The sequence below is a fragment of the Danio rerio genome, chromosome 22 (genome assembly GCF_052040795.2).
Source record: "Danio rerio strain M-AB ecotype USA chromosome 22, GRCz13ab, whole genome shotgun sequence".
In the NCBI taxonomy this organism is placed as follows: Eukaryota; Metazoa; Chordata; class Actinopteri; order Cypriniformes; family Danionidae; genus Danio; species Danio rerio.
The window spans coordinates 34,287,501-34,302,500 of record NC_141042.1 but is presented as its reverse complement, the minus strand read 5'-3'; the positions used below and the strand labels follow the sequence as shown (position 1 = coordinate 34,302,500).

Here is a 15,000-nt window from a genome sequence, read left to right as displayed (position 1 = left end):
ATTTATATTACATTGTAATGTTACATTTATATTGGCTATATATTATACGGCAGTTCGGTTTAAATCAAACCACTAGTTGAGTCATGTTTTATAAACCCAATAGTTTGCTTGCTTTGACTCCCGGCCAGTGACGTTTGTCATCATTTTGAGTGGAAATATAAAGTATCTGGAGGATTTCGCTCCGGTTATGTAACGGAACATGTTTGAGTTGTAGTGAGCTCCTAAGCTTTTGAAGCGCACAGATTTAACCTACCTCAAGAGGATGATGGTAATTTCTTGAACTTTTTAAACCTGTCTAAGTGCTTTCAGCTATTGTATAACTGTCTCGTGTGCTAAAATCAGAGATATAACAGAGATGCTTCCGTTAAACGGAAACCATTTCGTGTTGTAAAAATAACACTCCAATTCTCAAAGTATTAACCAACCTTAAGACATCCGAATGCCATTTAAACATTATTTAACTGCTGTCCGGAAAACAGCTACAGATTATATTTTAAGTCCTGGCCTGCCGCCACACTAATTAACATGTTTATTAAGGCGTGTGTTTAGTAAAGCAGCGGAAAAGAGAATACACATGTATTTACTGATTGTCAAACACACTGAGGATTTTTCCCCCCTCTTCTTCCATCTCCTTGAGAGCAGCGGAAAAAATAAGCAGACTTGTGTTGGAAGAAAACGGCCTCACAGTGGGGCTATAGTTTGTTCAAGCATTGCCAAGCTGTAAGGGAGTCTGGAACGGGTAGAGATGTTGGAGCTGACTTTGGTATCTTACTCTGTGGGATTCATCTTAGGGGCTCCATGGCAAGTTTGGCTCGTGCTTTGAAACAGAAGACGCCATGCCTGACATAATTACTCCATCCTTTGAATAGAATTCTGACAGCGTAAACAGTGTGTTAGTTAAAGGAAACATGGGTCGGATAAACGCATAGAAGGTTCTGCAGCAAAAGCGCAGTGAATGAATTAAGTCGTTTTTATTAAATCGGCTTTTATTTATGTGCGTGACTGCATTCAGGTTTTTTTCCAAGGCGTAACGTGATGTATTACAGGCTATTTATACATGGGGAACTGATTTGATTAGTCCTGTTTTACAGTAATGTCAAATACAAATAAAAACGACTAAAGGACTTACTTTGAAAACAAAACCTGCGTCAGTATTGATTTCATGCTGACTCCAAACTTGTTTGTATTTAATGCTGATGTGTTTTCTTACTCATGGGCCATTGTGGTTATCTTTTAGCATCATTTTGTGTTGACTACAGACACACTTCACAAGCAGCGAAGAGAGCAAACGATTCTTATCAGTTTAACAGCTACATTTATTATGCTATTAGTGTAGCTAGGTTATTGTACCAAGTATCAAGACAATCTTAAAACAGTGCTTGCAGTTATGCCATACATGAAGACTTCCTGTGATCAAACCACACAAAGCCGCTGTTGCTTTAATCACGTTAACCATCACATTATCCTCTTGTGTGAACATTTCTCAGGCCTTGCAAAGGGACTGCTCTAAATTAACTATGCATGTTTGTCCCAGTTATAAATGTTTTAGGAAACAGAATGCTATGTGATCTTCTTGATGTCTGAACTCAAGGCCTTTGGGGTTCATTCAATGATTTTGACCCTTTGTTCTTGTCTTTTAGCATGGCTCAGAAGGAGAAACTCCAGTGTCTAAAGGACTTTCACAAAGACATTCTGAAACCCTCCCCGGGAAAGAGCCCGGGCACCAGGCCGGAGGATGAAGCCGAAGGAAAACACCCCCAAAGGGAAAAGTGGGCTAGCAAGCTTGACTTTCTTCTGTCAGTCGCCGGGGGTTTCGTTGGTTTAGGCAACGTTTGGCGGTTCCCGTACCTCTGCTACAAGAATGGCGGAGGTGAGTAGATTTGTTGGTGCTTTTGGACTTTGACCATCAAAGCAACAGTCGTAAAAACTTTACATAATTTTGTTTAATCAGCTTCAAGGACACAAATGGGATGAATAAAAAGGGTCATCATTTACTCATTGTTTTATTGTTCTTAATTAGGACAAATGACACTGTAAAACCAATTTGATACTTTAAAAAAGAGGGGAAAATCCAATGCCTTCAAAGCAACAAATTGACTTTAATTAAAGTGAGTAAACTCATCGTAACTTGGAACTGTTGAGTTACTAATTTTTTTTTATTATGCACACAGTTGATTTACTTCATTTTAAAGGAATACTCCACTTTTTGGGGAATAGGCTCAATTTTACTGTTACGGTCACAGTTAAACAGTTGTGTTACAATTTTTTAATCCATTCAGCTATCTCTCTAAACCTTTTTAGCTTAGCTTAGCATTGAATCGACCATTAGCATCTCGCTCAAAAATTAAAAAAAAGAGTTTCAATAAATGTCCTTTTTAATCTTGAGTCTTTTATAGTTAAATTGTGTACTAAGACTGATGGAAAATTAAAAGTTGCTGTTTTCCAGGCTGATACGTATAGGTACTATAGTCTTATGCTGGCAAAACAATCAAGGAACTTAGCTGCCATACCATGGCTGCTGCAGGCACAACCATATTACACAGTGTTGGTACCTAGTTATATAGCTGGGGACTATTTTCAGGTATGGCAGCAAAGTTTCTTAATCATTTTGCCAAATGAGAGTATGGTTCCTAGACATGTATAGGTATACTAGAAACTTCCATACAGGTGTGTTAAAGGAAGATGGAGCTACACTATTCAGGACACCGGCCCTCTGGGACAGAGTTTGGGCTCCCATGCACTAAATGGATATAAAAAATTATAAACCCCAACTGTTTAACTCTAGGTTACTTCTAAAATGAGCCAATTTCCAAAAACTAGAGTATTCTTTATAGGGCAAAGAGTTTACTCACTGTTTTAGTAACTTTTTAAAGTGAAGAAGACGTTGTCAAAGCTGCTCTTTTCAACATTTTCAAAATTGAAGTCTGTACGACTCTTTATGCCATTTCATGTTTTTTATTACTATGTGAAAATGTGTGATGAAAGGACTGCATTAAATGACCCATGAGCAGTGACAATGCATTTTCAATAAATTGATATTTAAGAACTTTTATGGTGCTTCCTTGAAGTTTAATGGTGCGAGTAAGATAGACATTCTTTAAGGCTTAATTATTAATACACTCTCAGATTAGCAGATACACCTTAGAGATCTTCCATTTAAGGCATTTTTAAAAAGAGAATCCTTTGAACTTCCACATACTTCACAATGCAACAACCTAAGTACAAAATAAAAGTAATTAATAATAATAATAATAATAATAATAATAATAATAATAATAATAATAATGAGAATTTGTGTCAAAGCATTGAACTCCATAGGAAGTAGGAGTTGAATAATAATCCAGCTGGTAAATGATCATAATAATTGACAGAATTAAGTGAATGTTCTCTTGGCTCCATTTAGGTGCTTTTCTCATCCCATACTTCATTTTCCTGTTCGGCGGAGGACTGCCCGTGTTCTTCCTTGAGGTGGCTCTTGGTCAGTTCACCTCTGAGGGAGGAATCACCTGTTGGGAGAAACTTTGTCCCATATTTACAGGTATGCTTTTAAGTTTGTTTGCCAAAAAAATAAAAATTAAAATAGTAAAATTTTAGTATAGTGACCAATTCTCACTATTAACGTGGCTTATTTCCTTGTGATTTATTATTATAAGGATATCAGCCATTTATTAGTACTTATGAAGTACACATTCCGCATGATCTTGTTCTAGATCCCAATCCCACTCAATACCTAAACACAACTCAATGGTCAAACTACTAACTACTACATTAATAACTATTAATATGCAGCAAGTTAGGAGTTTATGGAGTTAAAAGGCATAGATAATGAGTTGTTAAAAGATAGAGTTGTACCTTAAAACATAGTCTAACCAATAAAACACATTTAATTTAATTTAAACCATTCAATATAACATTTAATCTAGCAATGCAACAAAACCTTATGCGGTTTGTGGTAAGTATTAAGTCTTTTTGACAGTGCTTTTTTAAACGGCTGTCAATGGAGAAGCATACAGTATTTTTTTCGCTGCCAAATGGTGTAGTTACGACATCTACCAGTAGGGGAAAATAGGGCCATGGCAGCCACCCTGACCCCTTTGCTAAGGACACAGGGTGGGAGGTGTGTCACAGATACCACCAGCTGTATCTGAAGATAGGCTCTGCAACACAGGTTTCATCTGGGGTGTCTGATAGCGAAGTCATTTTTAATGCCAAATCAGAAAAGATGAAGAAGAAGAAGCACTTCAACATGAACTCGTTCAAGTTCTGGTCAAATTTGATAAAATAGAATATTTCTATATTGGCGACAGCATTGCAATGCTGCTGAGTGAAATGGAAACTAGTCAAAGCAGCCAGCATTTGGTGTATTTTAATGTAAGCAGTCTGTTAATTGCAGGCTGTCTTCTTCCAACTCTAGGGACTTATAGTAGTTTCATTTTCAGGCTAGCAGAGGCAGGGTCACATCAGCAGCTGTCAGTCTGTGCATTGCTAAAACAGGCCGCTGCTCATGAACAGTGGCTTGCATAACTGGACAGCTCTTCAGCTTGTGTGGTGAACTGAATAAAGCTGAGATCTAATAATGAGAAGGTTGGTGGTTTGTGCCCCACAAAGAGCAGCGTTGTACCCTTAAAAAGGCACCAAAACCAAGATTGATTCAGTGAAATTTGCCCAGCTTATTGCTCCAGCAATATATGTTATATAAGAGAGCATTTCAAACCTCACAATAATTCCTTCTGACCGCATATTCTGCAGATTCATTACTTATTTAAACAGAGTTTACTGATGAGCAATTATTAAATCCAAAGTGCTGAATTACTCAAATCCCTTTGCCAGTGAACGAGGTGACAAATTTGGTCTGCTTAGCTTTCCAGGCAATCTGGCCAACATTAATTTACGAAAGATCAGACTCTGAACCAGTGACTTACATCATTTTCCTCCAACCTTGGATAAGATTGTTCTATGTTTATATTACAAGGACAAGAAGGTCTCATATAAATTTGTGACTTATTTAAACATTCTCGCGCTCTGCTGGAGCACAACTTATTTCATTGCTTTCATTGAGGTTATAATAAAATAACACAATGATTGCAATGATCTACCACACACTGAGGCAGGTCAGTGTGGCATTGGCTTAATGTCGGCACTCCTGTCTTTGTACCAGGTATTGGCTATGCATCCATCGTGATCGTTTCTCTGCTGAACATCTACTACATTGTGATCCTGGCCTGGGGCTTGTACTACCTGTTCCAGTGCTTTCAGCCCGAGCTCCCCTGGGCAAGCTGCAACAACAAGTGGAACACAGAAAACTGTGTTGAGGATACTCTCCGCAGGAACAAGACACTCTGGGCAGCTGCGAACGCCACTAACTTCACATCCCCCGTCACTGAGTTCTGGGAGTAAGTATATGTTAATCAAGTACACATTTGTAAGTCATCCTGAAAAGCTGTGGAGTTATGAACCAAACACATTGCCACATTTATTAATACAGCTGTCCTCTATCACTTCAAATAACTTTGGAGCTCATACCCTTTTGGTGACATTCTCAAATTAAATACCTATTTTTTTTTAGATGGACCATATTTTCTTGAAATAGATTAAGCACACTGATCCTGGAACTCCGTCATCCTAAGGGCTTTAGATAAGGGGTGTCCAAATCTGGACTGCACTGCATTGTACTGTACTTTAATGTACTGTACTGCACAGTTGAGTACTACCCTAATTAGACACACATGAACAAGTTAATCAAGGTCTTCTGACTTAGTAGAAACTGCTGAAACTGATTGAGTGAAAATCTGAAGGATGTTCAACCTTTTGTAACTGAAGCTTTTCTTCTATTTAATGACAGTGGTTTCAGCCAAAAATTGTATGTTTTATGTTTTTTTTTTTGAAAAGTGGGTGTCAAAGTGCAAGTTTTTGAAAACTCTATTCTTATTGTTTCTGTGTAAACACCCAATATGGGAATCTTTGAAAATGGTGACTTCATGCTTGCGTGAAGCATGTCTTAGGTATGTAGTCATTAGAGCTTTAGCAAAAAGTTGCTCAAGAAATCAGATCTTTGATTCTAAAATTAACAAAATACAATCGCTATTCTTTCTGTTCAGTTTGCTATTCTTGAGTATAATTTTTAACAGCTGATGGCACTTTAGGCTAGTTTTTAACTGCACTAAAATGTTCACGCGGAAAAGTGTTTGTGTCTTTGAGTCATTTAAGTTGAATTTTATGTCACAAGATATTTGTAAACAATTCACTATGAATATATATATATATATATATATATATATATATATATATATATATATATATATATATATATATATATATATATATAAATAAATATATATATAAATAAATATATATATATATATATATATATATATATATATATATATATATATATATATATATATATATATATATATATATAGTCTACTAAACTAGTAGGCAAGTTTGGTCTCTGAGAACCACAGTCCTGTAGAGTTCAGTTACTACCCTATCCAAACAGACTTAATCAACCTTATCAGGCCTGGAGGAGTGTTACAAGATATATGCAAGCAGATGATTTTTTGTTTTTAAAGGCCAAATCAAACTCTGCAACTCTCAGGAACTGCAACTCTACAGGACCCGCATCAAAGATTAGGATCTTGGATCTAGGAACTAAACCAGGGGTCACCAAACTTGGTCCTGATGGTCCTGCAGAGTTTAGGGCCTACTCACACTATGCTATACGAACCCGTGCCTAGGCCCGTTTCCCCGATTGTTTGAGAAGTGTGAGTACACTGAATCAGGCTCACTTGGCCGGCCCTGGCCCGGTTGCAAGAGGTGTGCCTGAACGCGTTTCACTTGGGCTTTGGCATGGTACGCTTGTGTGTGAGTGCAAATCGCACCTAAGCCCAAACTAAAAGCAAGATGTGACTTGACTGTTTCATATGGATTTATTAATCATTCTTACTGTTCAATGAACGCAAACTGTCGTAGTTTATTAAATACGCAAACCCCTCACTGCACGACAGCTGCGCCTTCAACAAACCTCCTAATCCCTGCAGCACAAAGACTTTATGACTGTTTATGAGCATCAAAAGTGGAGGATCTGTTCGGCAAAATATTTGACTGTGTATCACTGAATCCCAAATGACTAAAACAATGTAACTAGAGAAATCTCCACTGTGCTGAGCGAGAGCACTTCTCTAATGAACAGTGCATCATCGATGACATAAGCATGCTCAGGCCCGAATGTAATGTGAGTGCGTTCTGTTGGGGGAGACGGGAGGGGGGACAAGTGTGCTTTGGCCCCGTTCAATGCAACTGTACGTAGTGTGAGTACACCTTTAGATGAGGGTCGCAATAAGGCTCTGCAGGGCAACAACCCCTTAGGACCAAAGTTGCCCATCTCTGGTCTAAATCTTCAGATTTCTTCTAATATGCAGAGTTTTGCTCCAGGAACAAAAGGTATAATAGAACAGGCTAAAGCTGAATTCTGCATGAAAATGTAGGCTTCTAGGTTCAGGAATGGATGGCCCTTTTCTAATAGACATTAGTTGTGGAATTCAATGTCAGGTTTATCCAACTCCGTGAAAGCTATCCAACTTTTTGAGAGCTACCATACTACAGAGTTTAGCTCTTAAAAAATTAAAGGTAGCCAATAATATATGTACCAAATAAGTCTTCAGGAAGGTAGCCCTTCAGGATCAGAGTAGGCTACCTCAGTTCTTTAATGATTGAGCTGTTGTTCTGGTACATTTTTCCTCTGTTGAGAAATAATTTGTCATGGCAGGTTGAATGCCTTGATTGACTGTGTTAGATTATATATAGTTGTTTTTCTAATTTATAGCCTTATAAACACTCCCATGGGCTTCAGAGTGTCTCACCAGCAAACATTTTTTCCACCACAGGCGAAATGTTCTCAGCATCTCAGATGGTATCGAGGAGGTGGGTCATGTTAAATGGGACCTGGCTCTGTGTCTGCTCGCTATGTGGGTCATCTGTTTCTTCTGTATCTGGAAAGGTGTTAAGTCCACTGGGAAGGTAAGCTTGGTTGCATTACATGATTTTTTTTCAACCTCAGTCAGTTAATTTAAGAACTACTAATATTAGTTTTTACAGTGTCATTAGAGTTATAAGTAGCTGGGGAGATTTGCATGCTACTTTAGCCAGTGTTGTCAACATAAAACGGCTGTTCCTTGGTGATTATCAGCAATAGAAGCTCTAGCATAATAGCACTAATAGAGACTGTGAAATTAATCAGCAGACCTCTTCTCTAGACTTGTGCTCACTTTACTTTTATAATGCAGTTGTGGGTTGTCATTTCAACCAAGACATTGTCACATTAAGTTGTTCTCTTGCTACTTTGACTACTTAAAGACGTTCTTCTCACAATAACACCTGGTTTATGCTGCCCAAAAATATATATATAACAGAATTCAGCAATTTTTAGAATTTGATATTTGTTGAGTTGATATAATCTATACTTTCCTACACTTTTTTTTTTTAAATGTGATATTAGCATTCATAGTCGTTGACATGGCTATTTTAAATCTACTTGAGGATAAGTAATGTTTTGACATTCAACACTGTGTTCAAAATAAAATCTGCAGCCAAACCAAACATTACAAGATGGGAGAAAAACAGCACATTTTTTCCTCACTGTCTGACCAAAAATTACATTGAGTCAGAGAAGTTAATCTGTAAATTGCATGTTAGCCTAGAAAACTGTTGGATGGTGTCGTTTCAGAATGTGGAAAGTTTGACATGTCTTTCAAAGACCTTGTGAAAAAACTCTGCTTTTTAGTTTTGTCAAATCTCAAACACAACTTGGTGAGATTTTCATAGAAAAACAGCATTCATTTTAACCTCAGTGTTTTTGGCTCTTCTACTTAGGTTGTGTACGTCACAGCAACATTCCCATTTGTCATGTTAATTGTCCTGCTAGTACGTGGTGTCACACTTCCTGGGGCAGCCGAGGGCATCAAATTTTATCTGTACCCAAATGTGACTCGCCTCGGAGACCCAGAGGTAAGATCTCATGGCTATTAACATGTCTCCTCAAGATGCTTTACAATATTACCAACCACTGAAACTCAATTCCACAATATCTCAAGTGCTTCTAACACATGTATTGGGTCACTAAAGCCATCGTTCTTACTATAAAGACCATCATAGTTGGTTCCTGGCATAAGTTGAATGAGGTTTCAAAAGGCTTCTTGGCCGGCTAACTTTAACATAAGGACCAACTATTGCTTGACCAAAGTCAAAACATAGGTTAACGACTTGGCAATCTAAAATGGATTTTTCAGCAGTAAAAGTGCTGTTTACAGTTGTTGACATAATGTAAACCAATTACCCTTCGCAACTTAAAAACAGAATAAACTTCGGATGTACAGTTTACAGACAAAAACCCAAGATGTGCAAAAGAGTCGACATAAATAAAGCTTGTGATGGCTTCGGTCAGAAAGCTACAAATCTAAACATGACATGTAGTCGTTGAAACAATTTATATAAGTCCTTAATGGTGTATACAGTTCTGAAGGACCTTCGAGAGGCAGAACGCATGCAAATATTTGAGTTTGCTCAATTCATGTTGTCAGTCAGTGAATGGTTTGGCGTCTTGTGTACAGGTTTGGATTGATGCTGGGACACAGATTTTCTTCTCTTACGCAATCTGTCTGGGAGCCATGACGTCACTGGGAAGCTACAACAAGTACAAATACAACTGCTACAGGTGGGTTTCGATACCCCGGGGCTGGGAGGGGGGCTTAGTCCAGTCAATGGGCAAAGTGGGAACACAGGGAACCTGTGTTTTAATTAACAAACTCCATGACATATGTGTGACATAGGGACTGTTTGCTGCTGGGAGGCCTGAACAGCGCTACCAGTTTTGTGTCTGGCTTCGCAATATTTTCCGTCCTGGGCTTCATGGCACAAGAGCAAGGGGTGGACATTGCCGATGTGGCAGAGTCAGGTACGAGGGTCTAGTAGCAGTGATGGTGGGCACTGCTGCAGCAAATAACATGAAAAAACTTCGGCAAAAAAATACGACAATAACATTTTCGGAGCCAGTAAAATAAGTTTCGGGATCTAAACCCATAAAATTTGGAACCTTCACCATCATTGAGCAGATTAAAACCAGTCAAAGTGTTGATGCATAAGGCGGGCTCAGCGAGAACTGGAATTCGCTTGGAATCGTCTGTAGAACTTAATGGAGAGAACTTTCTTGGAGCCACTGGGAACAATAAGCCCTAGCCCACTAGTAATGAAGAATCAAGATTTCGCTGATCAGAACATTTTCTACTGGTGACCCTAAACCAGATGCATCTTGTGCCAAGTTCAGGATTTTTGGAGAGTTTGGATTTAAGTCCTCTGAACTCCTTTTGCAATTTGACTATGATCGAATAGTCTGTTCCTATTGGTTCCTTTTCTAAGCTGTACACACTATACGGCCAAAAGTATGTTGATACCTTCATCTAATTATTGTGTTTGACTAAAATGGAGAATACAACCATAATAAAGAATGGGTAAAAATGGGTTTACTGAGGCTGGTTTGGAAGAACATGACTGCCATTCAATAATCTTAGACCTGAACTCGAGCATCTTTTTGATGTGTTGGAACGTCAGCCAAATCACCCGTGACCAGAGCCTGACATCACTGATGTTATTGTCTGAATGGGGGCAAATGCCTGTTCCAATATCTACAGGAACACCTTCCTAGAGTAGTGGAAGCTTGTTGTTAATGCTTATGGTTTGAAAGGAAATGTTTAATATCCACATATGGGTGAGATGTTCTGGTGTCTACGTACCTTTGGCCATCTAGTAGATGTCGAACAGTTCTCCACATAGCTAGGCATCCTAATTCTGTATTATGTTCTGTGGTTCAGATACATTTTGAGCAATTCTCATGGTGAGAGACCAGCTGATGTATTAATTGCTTTCAAGCCCCATACTTTCCCCCTCCAAGTGTCTAGTCTTCAGCACGGTTCATATTTTGATCCTCCCCTGTGGAGACTTTGAACTATGTATGTCTGGCTCAAGTGAGGTGCACAAAAACATCGTTTTCACCTTGTTTATAAGACATACAAACCTAAACTTTACTTGAACTTCCGTTCATATCAGCACCATTTGGGTTGTATGGAGCCACAGGATCCTTATCAGGGAGTCTTTCAGGATTATTCTGTTGGACCCATTTCTAAACTTTACAAATGCCAAGAGCTACAAGATTTTTTTTTTTTCTCTTTTAGTAGAGAGGATTTAGGGTGGTCAATCACAGATTCATCAACCTGACTCTGCAAAAGTGTATCTTACTGTACCTTGGCGTTGATTGCATGTTATGTGGATAATCTTTTAAATGATTAGCTCACATAAAAATGAAAATGCTGTTATTAATTACTCACCCTCATGTCATTTCAATCTCTTAATCCAGGGGTGTCTAAACTCGGTCCTGGATGGCCAGTTTCCTGCAGAGTTTAGTTTCAACCCCAATCAGACATGCCTGAATCAGCTAATCAAGCTCTTTCTGGGCATACTAGAAACCTCCAGGCAGGTGTGTTAAAAAAAGTAAGAGTTAAACTTGGCTGGACACTGGCCCTCCAGCACAGAGTTTGAGCGAGATGTCGAACATCTAGAAGAGGAACCAAAAACATTCCTTGTGTCATAGTTGCTTCTTCGTGATTAAAGTTGAACCACTGAAGTTGCATGCAATATTTAGATTGTTTTTAAACAATAATAATAATAATAGTAATAATAAATTTCTAACATTTATATTACGCTTTTCTGGACACTCAAAACGCTTTTACATATTAGGTGGAATCTCCTCATTCATCACCTGTGTGCAGCATCCACCTGGATGATGCAATGGCAGCCATTTTGCACCAGACCACACACCAGCTGATTGGTGGAGAGGAGACAAGAGCGATGAAGCCAGTTATGATATGGGGAGGGTTAGGAGGCCAGTGGGCAGATTTGGCCAGGATGCTGGGGTTAAACCCCTACTCTTTTTCGGAGGACATCCTGGGATTTTTAATGACCCCAGAGTCAGGACCTTGGTTTAATGTCTTATCCAAAGACGGCACTCACTGAGCAGTATAGAGCCCCCTTACTATACTGGGGCATTAGACCCACACAGACCGCAGGTTGTGCCAGACCGCACACCACACACCAGCTGATTGTTGGGGAGGAGATAGTGATGAGCCCATGATATGTTCCATAGATCAAGGGTAGTGTGCAAATTGGGCCAGGATACCGGGGTTTAATCCCTACTTTTTTTTTTTGAAGGACATCCTGGGATTTTTTAATGACCTTGGTTTAATGTCTCATCCTATTGTCTGCACTCACTGAGCAGTATAGAGCCCCCTTCACTATACTGGGGCATTAGGACCCACACAGACCGCAGGTTGAACACCTCCTGCTAGTCTCACTAACATGACTTCCGGCAGCAACCTAGTGGTCCCATTCAGATACTGATCGGGCACAGTCCTGATTAGCTTCAGTGGGTGACCATGTGAGAGTTGCAGAGAGCTAGCTTTCTGAACATCTCTCTTAGATTTCATATAAAATAAGCTTACTTTGAGTCCCATAGATGAACAAAGGTCTCAGGTGATTGAAATGACAAGATAATACACAATAATAAGTGAGTAAACAGTAAACACCTTTTCATTGTTGGGTGAGCTAATACTTTAATATGCTCTCTGCCTTTATTATACACGCACTGTGCGGTTTTTCTTTTTACAGCATGTTCTGATGAACAGATTGAATGCTAAGTTTGATGTTGCAGTAATGTTAGCAACTGGAGAAGTTTCTATGCTGCATCTGTATCTCTAACGTTGTTCTATGCAGTGTTGAATATGTTAACGAGGGAAAATATTACACTGCTGATGAAACCTTTTCTAGATTTCCCTAAAATCAAGATGCTAATTTCACAAGAAGATTCATTGAAACAGTCAATGGACTTGCAACGAACCACTGGCAGTAATTTTGCCTGGCCTTATCGCTTTGTCATGTAGATACTCGCTCGATTTTTCTTTCATGTTTCCTTTTGGTCTGTGCCGACATGTAAATACGCAATACATCGGCATGGATCAAAGTGTGCAAATCGCTAGCCTTGCTAATTTTGCTCTCTCCCTTCCCCTCTTCCCTCTGTTCTCTTCCCTATAGGTCCTGGCCTAGCCTTCATTGCTTACCCTAAAGCTGTGACTATGATGCCACTGCCTACATTTTGGGCCATTCTTTTCTTCATCATGCTTCTGCTGTTGGGCCTCGACAGTCAGGTGGGTTTCAATCATAAAACAGAAAAGTATGCTAACAGCTAGTTGTTATGGCATACAGCCTCGTTCTGATGTTCAACCCGATCTATAGATAATATTTTTTCCTACTTTCTTAAAATGTTAAAGGAATTACTCCGTATAGAAGGTTAGGTCACAGTACACAAGTCAACATGATGACAAACTTGTAAAAAAATTTGATGGAAGCTAATGAGTCATACCGCACTTGGAGTCCTATACTATCACATTTCCTGGTCCAGGTGAAATTGAATACTCTGCTAAATCAGTGTCCATCCACATCCAGGGAGTCCACTGACTCAGGGTGTGGTGTTTATACTCATATTAAGTATGCTTATCTAAATACTCATGCAGCTGTGCTGGATAACATTAAAGAAGTACACTGCTACTTACAGTAGATGCCTTTTACTATAGTATTGACCAGCCAAACAATGGCTGAACTTTCTATATATTCTTCTAAATTAGCCAATTGATTTTAGCTCAGTCTATCGAAATGTTATGACAGTTACATTTTAGAGACCATTTATTCTTACTTGGAAACTTGTTTTTATACTCTATAATCTCACAAAATATGCAATATTTACCTTTTCAGCTTGAGTCTGCAAACAAGAAACCGGTTTGTGTTGACTGTTTAATTTCTTTTGACAGTTTGTCGAAGTGGAAGGGCAGATCACATCCCTAGTGGATCTGTATCCATCCTTCCTAAGGAAGGGTTATCGGCGTGAAATCTTCATTGCTATTGTCTGTTTTGTGAGCTACCTGTTGGGACTTACCATGGTCACCGAGGTAAGTACAACACAAAAAAATTCCCTTCCAATTCAATGTAAGTTCTAAAGCCAGATTTAACAAGCACAACAAATTTGCGTGTGCTTTTACAACAGTGTTTGTGGTCAACAAACGCATAGGAATCTCAGCGAATACTTGCTTCAAAGGCGTAAGAAGTTTATCCACATAAAGCTTGAAATCTCTACTATTTAAATGAACTAATACATTTGAAAATAAAAGTTTTTTGGTTTTGTAATCTGTATGAAACAAACGTGACATATAGCCCATCATGTCAAACGCACATCACATGACAGCAACTACTCATAGGCCACAAATCTGTAAACAAAGAGTCAATGTTATTTCTGGAGGAGATTTGCCATCGAGACCAAGTTGTGAATTACTTCAGAAGAGCTGTGAAATCAGCCAAGGCGTTTTCCGGAGGATGATAATGTAGAACACAGCCATAAATGAGGTTGTTGTCATGTTCTCGTTCTTTTTGAGTGTGTATTAGCTTGGGAAACCTGAAAAAAAATGTTGATTTTGTTTCATTCAAAAGTTTAGAAACGTATCTCAGAGACTATTGTTGTTTAATTTTATTGCTAATTCCAAATATGTAATGTAATCGTAAGCTTGGCTAACAGTTTTAGAGAATTTGATGTTTTCCCATTCTGAGAGAATGCCCAAGCATACTGCCCAAGAGGCGTTTCGAAGATGGCCGCAGAGTGAAAGTACTTGGCTGTTTCTCAATATGCGTTCTTCAGCAGTCTTGCGTCCTTGTGTTCTCGTGAAACGTCATCATCAGCTGCCTAAGTTCAGTTCCAATACTCAAGACCGCAAGTACGGAGGACGCGTGAAACTTCCCGGATGTGTTCTTGATATCGAGGACGCACCGATGCAGACTTGAGCACCGAACTCGCTCTGGAAGTCCCAGAAGTCATTGCGACTGGAGGTGGGAAGCGCTGAATTTTATCTA

At 39.0% G+C, this 15,000-nt stretch overlaps 1 protein-coding gene and 1 long non-coding RNA gene across 5 annotated transcripts in view; one reads left to right on the top strand and one right to left on the bottom strand.

Annotated features, from left to right (window-relative positions):
- The window catches only part of slc6a6b (solute carrier family 6 member 6b), a 38,349-nt gene that overhangs the window by 6,709 nt on the left and 16,640 nt on the right, over nt 1-15,000 (top strand). For 2 of the 4 annotated variants that reach the window (XM_087303167.1, NM_001037661.2), the window contains 9 exon segments: nt 1,641-1,870; nt 3,404-3,538; nt 5,159-5,393; nt 7,887-8,019; nt 8,872-9,006; nt 9,609-9,712; nt 9,828-9,952; nt 13,138-13,250; nt 13,911-14,048. In XM_087303167.1, the coding sequence (XP_087159293.1) occupies nt 1,641-1,870; nt 3,404-3,538; nt 5,159-5,393; nt 7,887-8,019; nt 8,872-9,006; nt 9,609-9,712; nt 9,828-9,952; nt 13,138-13,250; nt 13,911-14,048 (1,348 nt within the window). 4 annotated transcript variants of the gene reach the window in all.
- Nucleotides 6,436-11,345, bottom strand: LOC147838598 (uncharacterized). Its single transcript, XR_015522282.1, has 3 exons — nt 8,463-11,345; nt 7,456-8,376; nt 6,436-7,397 (listed from the first exon to the last, which is right to left on the bottom strand). It is a non-coding gene; the product is annotated as an uncharacterized LOC147838598 (long non-coding RNA).